The 14936-nt window shown below is 48.4% G+C and overlaps 2 protein-coding genes and 1 non-coding gene across 3 annotated transcripts; 1 reads left to right on the top strand and 2 right to left on the bottom strand.

The window, feature by feature from the left end:
* Window positions 1-8173: 8173 nt before the first annotated feature.
* Window positions 8174-8739, bottom strand: LOC109752956 (uncharacterized). Its single transcript, XM_020311881.4, has one exon. The coding sequence runs from the start codon at window positions 8648-8650 to the stop codon at window positions 8408-8410; it is 243 nt and encodes an 80-aa protein (XP_020167470.1). The 5' UTR covers window positions 8651-8739; the 3' UTR covers window positions 8174-8407.
* A 586-nt stretch (window positions 8740-9325) lies between these two features.
* TRNAY-GUA (transfer RNA tyrosine (anticodon GUA)) lies at window positions 9326-9411 on the top strand. The gene is given in 2 exon segments: window positions 9326-9362; window positions 9376-9411. It is a non-coding gene; the product is annotated as a tRNA-Tyr (tRNA).
* Window positions 9412-10526: 1115 nt separating this feature from the next.
* Window positions 10527-14533, bottom strand: LOC109752957 (probable UDP-arabinose 4-epimerase 2). Its single transcript, XM_020311883.4, has 11 exons — window positions 14293-14533; window positions 13924-14063; window positions 13423-13547; window positions 12679-12792; window positions 12483-12590; window positions 12294-12385; window positions 11868-12009; window positions 11686-11780; window positions 11486-11615; window positions 11250-11394; window positions 10527-11149 (listed from the first exon to the last, which is right to left on the bottom strand). Exons 2-11 carry the CDS (start codon window positions 13982-13984, stop codon window positions 10923-10925), a joined length of 1239 nt encoding a protein of 412 aa, XP_020167472.1. The 5' UTR covers window positions 13985-14063; window positions 14293-14533; the 3' UTR covers window positions 10527-10922.
* Between the last annotated feature and the right edge of the window lie 403 nt (window positions 14534-14936).

The following is a 14936-nucleotide window of genomic DNA, read 5'->3' as shown; positions in this document are numbered from 1 at the left end:
CTGCTTCTTATAGGCGAGCTGCATTCGGTGGCGGGGTAGCCGTGCGTCGTCAGCGAAGGAGAGGAGGATAGAATGCAAAATTGCTGCCCGTCCTTCTCAGGTCACGGGCGGCAGAGAGGCATTCAGGTATGGCGGCATGTCAACGTCGGTGGATTGGAACGGGGCGGATGGAATTATTGTCCGCGAATCCGTCTTGCCTCTTTTCGTCGCAGTCGAGAAGGCCAACTAGCTAGTCGAGGTGAGTCAATTGGTTTGCTTTTCTTCGGTAGATTAGATATTTCCTTTCCTGATCAAGGATGGGAAATGTGAGCTGCTGAACACAGATGCAAGATCTAGTTTTTCCCTTCCAATTTCCCGCGATGATTTTAGGATCTTTGTTATCCCAAGTGGCGGTCAAGAGAGCCTCTGACTGGTACGTTTCGTTCCATCTTTGTCCATTTCTGACAAGTACTCTGCACTCCATTTAAGACTTGGTTTGCCTGCCGATGAGGGCATCCACGGCGTGCCAAATACCAAATTGGCGATGTAAATTATGCTTGGCATCGGTGTCAAATTTACGATCTTTCATAAGCTTATGTGGTGCCAAATTGTTCTCACAAGTAGGACCTTGTGCACATTGATTATACATATAAAAAATCATGTCGTATTCATTTACATATTGCGCGAGAAGAAAGAGGTTAGAGTATCTCCAACAGCCGCGCTAAATAAGCGCCGCGTAATAAATTTGTCCTTTTTAACGCGTGCTCAGTCGGTAGAGGGGCTCCAGCAGACACGCAATAAGCGCACGCGTGGCATATAGAGTTGGGCGCGCGGTCCGAATCGCCATCGCGCGCTGTGTATTTGGTGCGCACGCTTTCACGCGCCGCACACTCGAGCGCTCGTGCCGCACTCTCTCCGCCGCGCCGCCGCCGGCGAATTGATCCGATGGACGCCCGCGCCGGCACCCCCCTCACTCCTTCCTACACCCGCGACCCCTCCGCCACCGCCGCCGCAAACCCTAGCGCGGGGAGCTTTGGCTTCGCCTCCGCCGGAGCTCCTCCAAGCACCGGCATCGCGCGTGGCCTCTTCATGCCACCACGGATGACCTCGGTGGCGGATGGCGTCGTGTCGGCACCCGCCGTGAAGCCACGTGCCTCCCTCTCGAAGCTCCCAAATGCGGCGCCACCGAAGAAGGGCAAGGTAGCCGCGAAGAAGAACAAGGCGGTGGACGGCTCCGGCTCCTCGAAGCCGTCGAGGAAGAAGCTTGCAGGGCATGCGACGAGCGCGGCGGCTACCGAAGCGCCGGCAAGCTCATTTGTTGAGCCGGCGGCCAACGCGCACAACGTGTTCGAGGAAATGCCCCAAAGGTATAAAATTTCGTCAACTTTTTTGTTGTTGTTATTTTTTGAATGTATACATATATATAGCTTATTTGCATTGTTCTATATACTTTGTAGTGTCAACGATGAGGCATACATGTCAACTATGGGTGTTGGCTCCAACAATTCGCATTGGTCTCAAACCAATGACATGCATTTCGATGACCATGAGTTCGAGGTGGACGAGGATGGTGAGGGCATTGTCGACGCATCGAAAGGAAGAGGAGGAAACTACACCAACGAAGAAGACGTCTTGCGATGCAATACTTGGTTGCAAGTGTCGAGGGATCCATCCGTTGGAGGTGATCAAAGTAGAGATGCTTATTGGAACCAGATGAAGGAACACTTTGATCTACGCAACGAGAGTGGAATTGACCGCTCCGCTCGATCTCTTCGCTCCCGGCGGTCGACAATCAACAAGGATTGTCAAAAGTGGGCGGCCGCACAAAAGGCAGTTGAAAAGTTAAACCCAAGTGGCACTAATGATGAAGATAGGGTAAGTGCCATTTCATCCATGTTCGATCATGTTCATCATGCTTGTTGTTGGTGTTTGTAGTGCTAACTTGTTTTGTTTTTATGTAGTTGAATATTGCACAAAACTTGTTCAAAGGAGAGGAGAAGAAAAGCAAGAAGGGGAAGATCAAGAAAGGAAGACCATTTACCTTGCCTCATTGCTATGAAGCATTGAAGGATGATGAGAAATGGAAGAAGCGTGATGATATGGATGATTTGGATGTGAGCAACAAACGTAGGCGAACAATTGATTTGGATGATGAGGAGGAGGAGGCATCAAGTGACAACGGCAAGAGAAGCCCCACACCAAACTCGGTTTCATACTCGAAGCCAAAACGACCAGATTGGACCAAGAAAGACACAAAAGAAAAGAAGAAGAGGAAAGGAGATGATGAGCTGAAAAATGCTATGGAAGCTATTGTGAAGGCAAGAAAAGAAGCCAACGAGGTGAGGAAGATGGCAAGGAACCAAGATGCCGCGGCCGAGGAGAGGAGGTTGGCGGCCGAGGAGAGGAGGGTGGTGGCCGAGGAGAGGAAGGTGGCATTGGAGGAGAGGAAGGTGGGCATGGAGGAGCGATCTAGATTGTTGGAGTGGAAGAAGTACTTGTTCTTCTTGGACACATCTATCCTCAATGAGGCGCAAAAGGACTATGCCAATCTTGCCCGTGAAGAAGTCTTGATCCAAAAAAGAGCCATGATTCGTGGAATGGGTGGCGGCGGCCTTGGCGGCATGGGAGGCATCGGTGGCTTCGGAGCTACCATGGGTGGCATGGGTGCCATGGGTGGCTTTGGAGCTACCATGGAGACCATGGGAGGCACGGGTGGCTTCGGAGCACCTCCGGGCGGCATGGGAGGCATGAGTTTTGTGTCTCTCATGGGAGGTATGGGTGCACCTCCGGGCGCCATGGCCGGAATGTCTTCCGGTGTGCCTCACAAACCTTCGCATGAAGGTGCCGTTGAAGATCTTGCCAACACCTTTCGAGCTTCACATGATGATGCGGCACGCGGCAATGAAGAGGAGGAGAAAGAATCGTCTTCGGAGGAGTCGGATGAATTGAAGGAAGATGAGGATGAAGACGAGGACGAAGCTTGATTGTTGATGTGCCTTTCGTTGGTGTGAACTTTTGTGTCATGAACTTCGTTTGGATTTTGAACTTGGTTGGATGATGTTGTGGGCATGAATTTAAACTTGTGGGCATGAACTTTTATATCATCAACTTGTTTGTGTGATTCAAATTATGCCATTTCTTTGTTTCGAGATGTTTGAAATTCATTTTGTGTCCAAAATGCAACATATGGCATGCGCCGGCTGCTCGCGCGTGCTGCATTTTTGCGCGCTGCTGGAGCTACGCGCGCGCACTACATTTTACCGCGGCTGCTGGAGCCAGCGCTCCCCGCCACGCCAAACCAGGCGATCGGCGCGCTGCAAACTATTTTTTAGCACGCCGCGCGTTGGGCGGCTGTTGGAGATGCTCTTAGAGGGGTGCATCCAGATGGAGTATCTTTCTTAGAATGAGAAACTTGTATATTTCTCAATCATAATGTTGTTACAATGAGCCAACGCTAGCTCAACAGCATCTGGACTTCTAGAGACCCAAAACCGAGTCAAGTCATGGTTCTACCTTTCAATCGAGCAAACTTAGCTAAACAATTCCTATCTTTATTGTAGGTGACGACCAACATGAGTAATACAAGATTCATGGAGAGGCCTAAGATGTTTGAGTTCCTTCACAGGAGAATAATAGGTTGATTTGTCAAGATCCAGCAACTAAGCAGTCCATATCAATGATTATAGGTGAGTCGCTGCGCTAGAGAGCCATAGGTAACCCTTCCATGCAAGCGCAAAGTTCCGCTTCTAGAGCTTCATGACGAGAGAACAACTGACTGCAAAGTCTCAGGCCTCTTTGATCATGTCGAGTAGAGTCGCATCCCTCTCCCAAAACACCTCATACCTCCGAGATTGAGGTCCTACTTTGCCCTAATCCGGAGATCCTTCGAGAACACGGCCACATGACCAGAGCACGGCAATGCCACGTGTTGGACAGAGCAAAATGCAAACATGTTTCGTCATGAATTAGAAGCAACCACCTGCTTTAGATGAACATTTGTGTTATATTAGCAGACCCACTGCACGTATTATCGTATACGAAAGGAACCACGGCGAAACCTAGGTCTACCAACTCATACACCTCTGGAGTATCTCTTAAAGCAACCATCTGAGGTTATGGACGAGGAGTGGCCGACATATGCTCAAAATCCCATAAGGCTTCGTTAAAATCTGCAATCACTAAGCAAGGTAAGTCTGGAACCAACTTTAGGGCTTGTAGTTTTGGCCACATAATATGACGATTTTCAACTCTCGGTTCCCTGTAAGGAACCTGTATACACAGGTTATCCTCCATTACTCTTCCTCTACATGCATTCTAAGTGTTGCAACGATCTAATGGTTGTCTTTATCAAGAATATCATCCACAAAACTTTCATGCCAAAAGAGAGCAAGCCGTCCCCTTAAAAGCCATTACCATCAACTGCAGTAATACCTCTGAGGCCTAGTGTAACGGTCCGGCCACATCCACCGGTTGCTAGCCATTACGCCTGGCGGGATCTTGACTCACCTCGCAGACCAATACTATGACTCACCTTGCAGACCAATATTAGCTTTTCTGCGCATTTTTCCCTCACTTGTGCGCTATCAACTTTCCAGTCGGTCACCCATCCTTAAATCACTCCAAACCTAGCACGCTTAACTTTGAAGTTCTTTGCGAATGGCCTCCCAAAAAGAAGGAATATTTTGTTGATATGAGAGTTCTACCATTCCTATTAAGTCAGGCTCTCATATACACCTCCACTCAAAGGAGTCTGACGTCCTCGTCGGTCCAGCAGGAATGTTCCCTCTTAATACACGTCTGTGCATTCAGTCTGGCACGTGTGCCATGCCATGAGCCACAATGGACCACACGTGCCATGCGCCACATGCTTTTGCACACGTTCGTGTAGCCGCGAGGGTCGGTTCTGATACCAATTTGAATTCCCAAACCCGAATAAACTATTAAAATTTGGTTGGGGTTTACATATATCATATGCTATGCATAAATTTAAGAAATTGCAGTTAGTTAGTTGCAAAAAAGGCCTGGGAATTGCTTAACCATAATGTATATGCACACTGATTGCTCACTATAGCTCCATCCACGCAGACAAAGAAAACTCCAAATCCGAAAGAGTTGATGAGAGATAACCATGCATGTCCCTATTAATCCAATCACCTTACCTCTTTCAAAGCATTGGTGTTACCTCAACGCTTGCTGGCTCTTTTAACAGAACGACTCTGGACTTGGGACTTTGTGATTAGAGAGTTGTACGATCGATGATTCAACCTGTTGATGGGATATGTTTATTCAAGAAAGCGATCACACTGACAAAGTATTATGTATTACGTTGATGGTACGTACATGTAGCACACCAAGGAACGAAAAATACAAACATGAACTGAAACGAAATACAGATACACACTCTTTTTTTTTGAGAAATACTGAAATACAGACACTCATTTAGGAACGTGGACATGAGCGAAACGCCGGTGTTTTTCTTCCGGGCGATGCAAGCTATAGCCTATAGAAGTCTAAAACCCACAAGTTCAGCTTCAGCTTGTACGTAAGTCAGCACATGAAGTAGAGATGATCATGGGTGAGAAGGCACCCCAGGAATCACCACCAGCGGGCCGTTAATGGTACTGGTTCCGGTTCCCACAACCGGCAGGTCTGGCAACCCCGAACCCGAAGAAGCCTTGGACTCGGCGACGCCGGCACCGCGTGTCGCTCCCAGTGCGCCGTCCTTCTGGCTCAGCTCCCTCCCTTCGCAGGACGCGAGCACCACCAGCAGCAGGAGCGCGACGGCGAGGCACTTCGCCATATTGCTAACTGGGAGGTTCTAACTCGGAGTAGAGTACTACGGCTGAGGACAGGAGACAGTCTGGATTGCGTGGCTGTGTTTGAGGAGGTAATTTCTTAGCATCGTGTGCGTTGCTTCTTATAGGCGAGCTGCACGGGGTGGCGGGGGTGTTGAGGCGGGGTGGCCGTCCGTCGTCGGCGCAGGAGAGGAGGGTAGGATGGGTAGAGGTGCGAGACGCGGGTCCCTCCTGCTCGAGCACACGGTCAAGGGCTGGGAGAGCGGCATGTGCATGTATGGGCGGCGTGTCAACGTCGGTGCATTGGAATGGGGCGGATGCCTTCGCCTGGCCGTGAATCCGTGCCGACTGATCTCATCGCAGTCGAATTGGTTTGCGTTTCTTCAGTAGCAGATCTTTTCCTTTTCCCGATCAAGGATGGGAGGCTCCTGGATATGTGCTGTGACCTGTGAGTAGGTTGCGACAAGCTTGGCTGCTTGGGCCAGTGGGTTTCAGAGTTTCACACAAGTCGCCCCAAATGACCCAGCTGTTCCTCTTAGGGCATCCCTCAATTTTCTTCCGCATCCGTCCGCAGACAGCGGGAGGCCAGTTCACGGACACGAATGCAGGAGGCCGCCATCCAACCATGCCCGCATACATTTTAACAACAATTCAAACTAGCAGGACGAAATTCGTGCAAACACGGCCAAATTTCATATAAACATTACGGATTTCATAAAACCGGAAGAAAACATTTACATATTTAACATAATTTAACTAAAAAGGTAAACATATGTGCCCGCGGAGCTTCACTCCCACAACACGGATACACTACACTAGTTTATGACTGACTGTGGCGGATTCATTAGTCTTCCCATGTCCTGTAGCCCGCTCACCGGACTGCCAAAAGCCCAGGAGGTATATGCTTCAGTGCAAAAGGCGGCTCGCTCCCACACCGCTCATTGGAGTGGAACCACCGGCTGCTGCAGCCGGAGGGGAAGGGGTGGCGCCTCCGCTTCTGTGGAGCCCAAACGGCGGGCGACGATGGTTTGCGCTAAAGAACCGGGCAAGACATCGACTGTGTACGCCGGCGTCGCCTTAGCGGTAGCCTCAATGTGACCGAAGCGACGGCGGCCTCCTGTGTTCTACTTCTCCTCGATGATGGCGGCGGGCACAAACGTGTTGGCCACCACCTCGTCAATGCCCGCGCAGCCGGCTTTCTTTCTCTACCAACATGGTGCGGCTATGCGCGCGTCGACGGCGGATGACCGCACCAAGGAGGTGTGTTCAAACGGGCGTGCAGCGGGCGGCACCTTCAGTCGGTGTGCCGCTTTAGTGGCGGAGGTAGTGAGAGGTCGCGTCCGCCCTGAGCCGTCTTAAATTTGGAGCGGCGCGCTCTACAGCGGCATAAATGCGGACAGCCGGCGCCAGGCGGGGAGGAAGGTTTGGGTATGCCAGGGTGGTCAGAAGCAGGCGTGGGAGCAGTCCGAACACCGCAAAAGCTCACTATGTTTGTCTCCGATTTGCGAGAGAAATCACATCTGAACCATCCTACAGACCGATACCAGACCGTGTTGGTTTGATTCGGCAGTCAACGTGATCCAGACGCATATGAGAGGTTTAAGGGTCGGCGTTGGAGTCTTGGAGATGCCCTTACGCATTGAAAACAAAGCTTTACAAGGTCGAATGCTGATTGGAAGAGTGCAACCACCTACCGCCTTGTATAAACAAGCTGGTGGGTATTTGGCATGCCATTGCCATCTTCTTGTTCTCTCATACTGCTAAGCATACTCCCTCATGCTTAAACGCTGATAAAAAATGGGCTGCAATTTAATTGCGTCAGCCAGGTCTTAAACTCAAAATCTGTGGTAGAAATGCATACTCTAGCCAATGCAACAAATAGACTGATCTAATGAAAAAGACTAGACAATACATTTATACATCAACATCCTAGACTCAAATGAGATTTTGGACTTTTTCCACGGTGCATCAGAATATAACAGTGAATGATCAGAATATAACAGTGAATGTAGGAGAAGAGAGATCACAACCTGCCTCTGATGCTCTTGCGGAGGGTGCCAGGTAATTCAATTCATTCTGACGATCCTTCCTTCCGACGCTCATTTGTGTAATCGTGATAAAAATCAGTGCCCTGGAACTGGGAGGATATATAGCCAGGTCCCTGGAGAAGCCGAGGAAACAATGAATTAAGCTCGGAGTTCAGACTGTACTAGCACACTCTGAATTACTACATAGAAACTTCTGAGCTGGCGTCGTCTCCGTTGTTTCGGTTTGGTTACCTCGCCGGCCGGTGCTTCATGATCTGTATATACCACATACCAGCATAATGTTGAAGTACAAACGGATTCCACAACTCCGGAAAAAATTTTATTTGGCAGAACAAACTATGTGCTTCATCGTTGACGTACATTATTCATATGTTATTCATAAAGGCACATTGACAAGGTTTACATAGATGACAGAGTAGGAACATGAACTGAAAGGGAACATGGCGGACATATAGTTGCTACAGATCAAGGCATGCACACGGACGTGAGCGGAACGCGGACCGACGTTCTGCCTCCGGCCGGTGCTAGCTAGCTTGCTACTAGTAGAAGTCTAAGACGACAAGTTGATCAGCTGCAGGTGCATGATCATGGAGACTTGTTGCTGTCGGCAGAGCCGCGAGCAGTGGGAGGGATCCCAGGGACCACGGGCGGCAGCGGCGGTTTGGGTAGTGGTACCAGAGGCGGCAGCGGCACCGGCAACCCGGGCATCAGATCCTTCACCTCGTCGACGCCGCCATTCCCTTTCAGCTCCCTCCCGTCGCAGGACGCGAGCACCACCACCAGCAGCAGCAGCAGCAGGCGGAGCGCCACATCCAGACGCTTCGCCATTGCTACGCTTTGCCAATCAAGAACCGGAGATATTATTCTTGGCCCTGCTTCGGTATGCGCTATGGTAGCTGTGTCGATATGCGGCTCTGCATGAGCTTAGGCTGATCGATGTGCTGCGTTTTATAGGCGAGTTGTGGAGCGGGCGGCGTGTCGGGGGTAACAGGTACGTGTCAGGAGAGGCGCATAGGTGGCGGCGTGGTACGCGGCGGCGGCCGTGGGACGCGCGCGGGCTCCACCTCACGGTCACCGGTCACGGGCGGCCGGGGAGATAAGACGACGCATGCATGGCATGTGCACGTCGGTGGAGCGGCGAATGGGGCGGATGGCTTCCTTTGTCTTCTCCATGGCCGACGTGCTGGCGTGCTGCGCAACCTTGCGGCGGTTACCCCCGCCCGGTAGTACGAGATTGGGAAATTAAGAGACGACCGACGAGGTGAGTGGCTACGACGCAGCTACTGGCCAGCCATGCGCACGTAGGTCTGCAGTACCACTTCAGTCAGTCTGGCATACAAATGAGTGTTGCGGTAGACGGAAAATATCGGATCATGGTAAAATCTTCATTGCAAAAACGCGTAGTCACATATGCAAGCCCCACCCACTCAACCAGATTCGGAAAAAAAAAAGGTATGCGTAAGCAACGAATATATAGAGTTTAGTTGCGTTAGCAATCACAAGCCGACCTTAGCTCAGTTGGTAGAGCGGAGGACTGTAGTATTCGCAGATAAATCCTTAGGTCGCTGGTTCGAATCCGGCAGGTCGGACATCTTTTTGTATTTTTTTTTGAACATTTGCATAGTAAAATAGCCCACGGTGCTGATTAAGTTTGCATCAAGTCATGTGTAATTTGGATAGACTTGCAAGCCAGATAGACTGTCCAAAATTCAGGTTGAGGGGAACTGTCCAACCACATTTCTACTCATTCACACCTTTAAAGATCGTCAATGCAACAGTACCAAATAGCCCACATACTTTTTCTGTATTTTTTGCCTTTGAACATTTGCATAGCGCTTGTAGCCGTCGCTAGGTGGTTTACGGGTGTGGATGTAATTTTTATTATTTCTAGTGTTCGTTGTACTACCATGATTGAAGATGGATAGATTGAAAGTTTTTCTCGCAAAAAAAAAAAGCTTGCTCCCAAGAGTTTCTTTCTGTATTTGATCAAATTCAGGCAGACGCAAAACAATAGCTTGTTTGTTGTGCATGGCCTGGATAACACCTTCATGGGACACCGCGATATGGGAAGTAACTATTCATGTGCATCCACGCTCCCAACGCCTGCAAAGTTTATTTCCTGCATGCTTTTTATCTGCAGGAGTTTCTCCGTTTGCCTCAGATTCAACTATCTTCCCATGTTTTTCTGCAGGTAGCTCGTCAATGGGCACTGGCCACCATTCTCATAGGGGCAGAGGTTTCAGATGCGGATGACTCCCCCCGTGGAGAAGAAACCATGATCGCTGAGTATCTGCAAAATTCGGTCAAGAACCTTTGTTTCAGGCAGCTGATTTTTTTTTCTGTTCTTTTGGGAGGTTGTTGAATGTACGAATCAAGAGGCTTATCAGCTCGGAATTATTAGTCTTTTTTTAGAGAAGCTCCCAAAATTATTTGAACAGGCATCAATGTATTGTGTATAGTATAGATAACAAATGTTGAATACTGCGGCTCCGAATTCAGCCTTTCCTGCGTAAAAAAAATACAAAACCAGCAGCACTTGTTTCCTGACTGGCCTGGTCAAGTGAAGTGAGCACGTTGGTTGCGCCGGGTGCCAGACAATGTTGCTCATGTTGTACTAGCTGACTGTAATTCTGTTTCTGAGGAATAAAACCCACTTTTCCATGCAAAAAAAAAAAGTTAAGTGATCAGCGATTCTACTGCTTGGTTAGAGATTGACAATAGCTTATTCATATCATTCCATCCATCCACCGTGATGGCTCATAACTTCATATCGTACATCGTACACGAGACCGATCTACTTGTCTACAGCACAACTCCGTATTTGTGTCATATATTATGCCTCAGCCAACGAACAGCAAAATAAATTAAATGTCACTGACGAAAAGAAAAGAAAAAAGAAAACTATATATGATTTCTTCTAAGCCAGGCAGGCCATTCTCTCTGTATCTTCTTCCAGGTGCTGCGAAATAACATCACTACACTTCTGTGGCTGCCTGCTACGTGTCTACGGTGAAGGACCAGTGTTCTCAAGGCCATATCACTGCACATGGACCCGTGGGTCTGTGTTGGCGAACTTGCGTTGAACCTACCGAGCACGGGATCAGGCCGACCCGTATCCGCCCGGGTGCGCCTTCTGCCATTTCCAGGCCGTCGCAAGGCTCTCACGGAGGTCCGTGTGTTGGGCTGTCCAGTTCAGCTCATCGCGGATCTTGGCCGGGTTACTGTATACTTCGGCGTAATCCCCAGCTCTCCGATCGAGGTAGTCAACCTTGATGGTTGCTCCAGTCGCCTTCTTGCACGCTTCTACAAACTCCTTCACTGACCTACCTGGTGAAAACATCAATCCAATACAAGTTCAGAAACAAGGATGCATATGGTCTTAAATAGATTTAAGGTATTGATGTGTGGTTGTCTGCATTTCAACAACCTTTCCCTGTGCCGACATTGTAGATTCCAACTTTGCTAGGCTCAGCTTTACCAAGAGCTTTGACATGGGCATCAACAAGATCTGTGACATCGATGTAGTCCCTTACGCAAGTTCCATCAGCGGTAGGGTAGTCCGTTCCTCGAACCTAAAGGGGGCAGATCAAAAGTCATATACCGTGATTATATTATGTAACGTCAAAGTGACGGATGCTAGAATGAGGATGTCAATATGAGTACCTTTAGCCCTGGAATGATTCCTGATGCTGCATCAAAACACGCACCAGAAATCCTTCCATGCTCACGCAGTTCAGGCCTTGGAGCTTCCCCAAGGCGCCCCTCAGGGTCCGATCCAATCACATTGAAGTATCTAATTCAAAAGAAACCATAAGTGGGTTTCCTATGGATTATATGTTTAGTCTCAGGTAGGAGAGACAAACCTTAAGATCATCACAGCCATGTTCGATTTCTTTGAGAAATCTAGAATGATGTCCTCGGACATCTTTTTTGCCTTCCCGTATGGATTGATAGGTATCTGTGTGGCAACACGAGTTATTTACCATCAGATCAGTAACCTAAAGTGAACTGTCCAAAAAGAGAAGTTCACGCACCAAGGACCAACCTGAGGAGTTGTTTCTACAATAGGCATTGTGTCAGGTTCACCATATGTTGCACAAGTACTCGAGTAAATCAGAGTTTTTACATTATGTGCTGCCATTGCCTCAAGCACTGTCAACGTATTTGATGTTATGTTGTGGTAGTACCTGTTATATCAGACTGTCAATATTAGCATTCAGTATTTACCGCTGAGCTGTCAAGAATGGCAAAAATGGATGAACTTTATTCTAATTTATTTTTCATTTAATGATATAATATATTGTAGATTGCCATATTTGGCAGTTTAGTGATTTGCAGCCTACATATTACACAGGAGATACACAGTATCAATGATCTGTATTTACGTACAGCTATTTAGTGCTTAGCTATCTAAATAGTTCGAGCAATACAAGGACACTGTCATACCACATGCCTAAAATAAAAACTGTACCTTAGTGGCTCCTGCGTGCTCTCACCAACATAAGCAACAGCAGCGAAGTGCATAACAGCATCAAACGCGTTCTCCGAAAACATTTTGTTCACCTGATTGACGGTTAAGTGCAAAACACATTTCGCAAATGCATAGATGTACGGAAAATATATACGGTGGTCAAAGTTATTTTGTAAGGACAAAGGATACAGCTTTCGGATCGCCTAAATCAGTGTATATAAACTGAAGCCTCCCAGGCTCTGGAAACAACCTCTGGAGAGCTCTGACAGCTCCCATGTTCCCTCTCGAAAGGTTATCCTGTGAAGATCAGATGGCATAAATCTCTCACTACCAAAGTTCTTATAACATAGGAACTAAAAATATAAACAGGTAATAAGAAATTTACCACAATGGTAACTCGGTAGTTGTCCGTAAGGAGACGAAGAGTAGCATGTGAGCCAATGTATCCAGCACCTCCAGTCACCAGCACATGAGTCACCCCAGTTTCATGGCGAGAGAACTGCAGCACATATCAATGCATCAACAAATAGGCTCCAGTTTGAAAGAGTGGAGTTGCAGGAGTAAATGACTGTAAGCTACTAGATTGGATGGCAATAGGAAATGTTTGTACAAAATCGCTTGCATCTGATGGAATAATGACTATAGTTTATCTAGAACAGATGATGCAACAAAGTATTCTAAAATAATCTCAGCTAGAAGAAGAATAATGGACTGTTCGTCAAATTAGATGGCAGAATGAAATGTTCCATCAAATTGCCTTACTGGCCCCTTTTGTCATCGAATCAGTATATTAGTGCTCCATGTGGAACTCGAATGATAACATTAAAATTAAGCCGGAAAGAAGGAATCATGACAGTGCCAACTCATCAGCAAGTGACAGCGACATAGTATCCCTATGATAAACTCAGCTGAAAGAAGAAGAATGAACTGTTCCATCAAATTAGATGGCCGAATGGCATGTTCCCTCTAGCTGCCTTACTGGCCCTTTTTGTCATGGAATCAGTATACTAGTGCTCCATGTGGAACTTGAGTGATAACATTAAAATCAAGCTGGAGAGGAGTCAGGACAATGCCAACTCATCATCAAGTGACAGTGACATTGGCCAGTTGGTGAGAGGTTAGCACATACCACGCTAGTGCCGCCAAAACCAGGAGACTGCTTCAACACAAGTATGCACATAACAGTGAGGGCAGCAGCCACCGCGATCTTTCCGGCGAAATTAGGCTTGCGTCTCGTGTCACCGAAGTCCATGCCTGCAAAAATGATGCGCCGAATTCAAAGTTGTGCCAGCAAAGTCATAGTGTCCTAGCCCCAACTACATGTTCTGGCACTCGTAGCATAGGTTTCAGTAAATTTGAACAGCCTATAAATTTCGCAGAAGTACAATCACATAATCAGAAACTCCTATGATATTAATGACATGTATGTACAACATTTGACTATGAACAGACACTTCCGTGTTGCAACCTGCAATAACTATCAAGGTCAAACATTTGGTCTATATGACTGTAGCATTCAAGTTTCATTCCCTGGTGGTAACCGGGTCAATGAAACCAGGCGCAAAAAAGGTAAAGTGAAAATAAAAGTACTAGCAGAAAACCATGAACTGAGGAAGAAATGATGTTGTACCTGACAAGATCCAAGACCTGGTGGTCCTAGCTTGGCTTCTGCTCCGGGGGGTTGTTGGCATGTGCGGTCGGCTCCCGCGGAAGAAACCAACAAGAACTCAACTTCCTCCCTTCCTCGTCCTCCTCCTCCGGCCTACGAATCTGCACCGGCAACGATTATTCGCAAGAACAAAGAACAGAGACATCGTCAAATTGGCTTCACAAGAAGGAAAAACTCTGAAACAGCCGCACTGCAGCTCGCCGACGGAATAAATCACGCGGAAAGCAAGGCGAGGAACAGGGGAAGGCGAGGAAAGCATGGTGGCAGGAACCCAAATCCTTGACCGGAGGAGAGGGAAGAGAGGAGAGAGGAACTGAGCAGGGAACTCACCTTGCGAGCAGATCGGCGCGGCGGGGGACGGAGGCGGAGGCGGGCTTCGCCGGCGATTTGGGGGCCGGCGCGAGATCGGTGTGCAACGGTCCAAGATGGGGGAGGGAAGTGAGGGGGAGGAGGAGCAAGTCGTCGGGGAGTTTCTATTTACCGAGTCATAAAGCCTGCGCCGATTTATAGGAATCTTCTGCGTATGGCTCGCTCGCTGGCTGGATTCCCGCGTATTTAAATACGGTTCTTTTCTGTGGACCGGGAGTATTTTAGTTGGAGGCAATTGTTTAAATGGAAGGTCTAGGTAACGAACGTTCACCCCCGGTTTCTAAGGGGTGAAGTGCTTGTGCCCGTGGGATGCACATTATGCGGTTGAGATGCAATCACTATGGGGAGAAAGTACATGAAATGGGAGGGAAACTAAAAACAACACGAGAAGGAAGGGTGCGAGGAGGGGCGCGGGGGGGGGGGGGGGGGGGGTGGGGGGGGTTAGCAACATCGGCTTATCGTCGTCAGACAGAGAAAAGGGATGGACATCAAATAGTGTTGTACCGCACCACCCATAGGCTGAGGGCGTGGCGTTAGATGGTCGGTGGGTGATACCGGCAAGGCGTTTCCACCTTTTTCCAGAGGTGACAACGCGGACATATGGT

This window comes from Aegilops tauschii, chromosome 2 (assembly GCF_002575655.3).
Source record: "Aegilops tauschii subsp. strangulata cultivar AL8/78 chromosome 2, Aet v6.0, whole genome shotgun sequence".
Classification (NCBI taxonomy): Eukaryota; Viridiplantae; Streptophyta; class Magnoliopsida; order Poales; family Poaceae; genus Aegilops; species Aegilops tauschii.
This window is presented reverse-complemented; position numbering and strand designations above follow the sequence as displayed.

What these genes read in the sequence shown, in the direction of transcription:
- LOC109752957 (XM_020311883.4), bottom strand. Translation starts at nt 13,984, where the DNA reads ATGCCAACAACCCCCCGGAGCAGAAGCCAAGCTAGGACCACCAGGTCT. An exon ending in CAGGTCTTGGATCTTGTCAG is followed by an intron (nt 13,548 to 13,923) that starts GTACAACATCAT and finishes TCATTTTTGCAG; the next exon opens with GCATGGACTTCGGTGACACG. An exon ending in GTTTTGGCGGCACTAGCGTG is followed by an intron (nt 12,793 to 13,422) that starts GTATGTGCTAAC and finishes TATGTGCTGCAG; the next exon opens with TTCTCTCGCCATGAAACTGG.
- LOC109752956 (XM_020311881.4), bottom strand. Translation starts at nt 8,650, where the DNA reads ATGGCGAAGCGTCTGGATGTGGCGCTCCGCCTGCTGCTGCTGCTGCTG.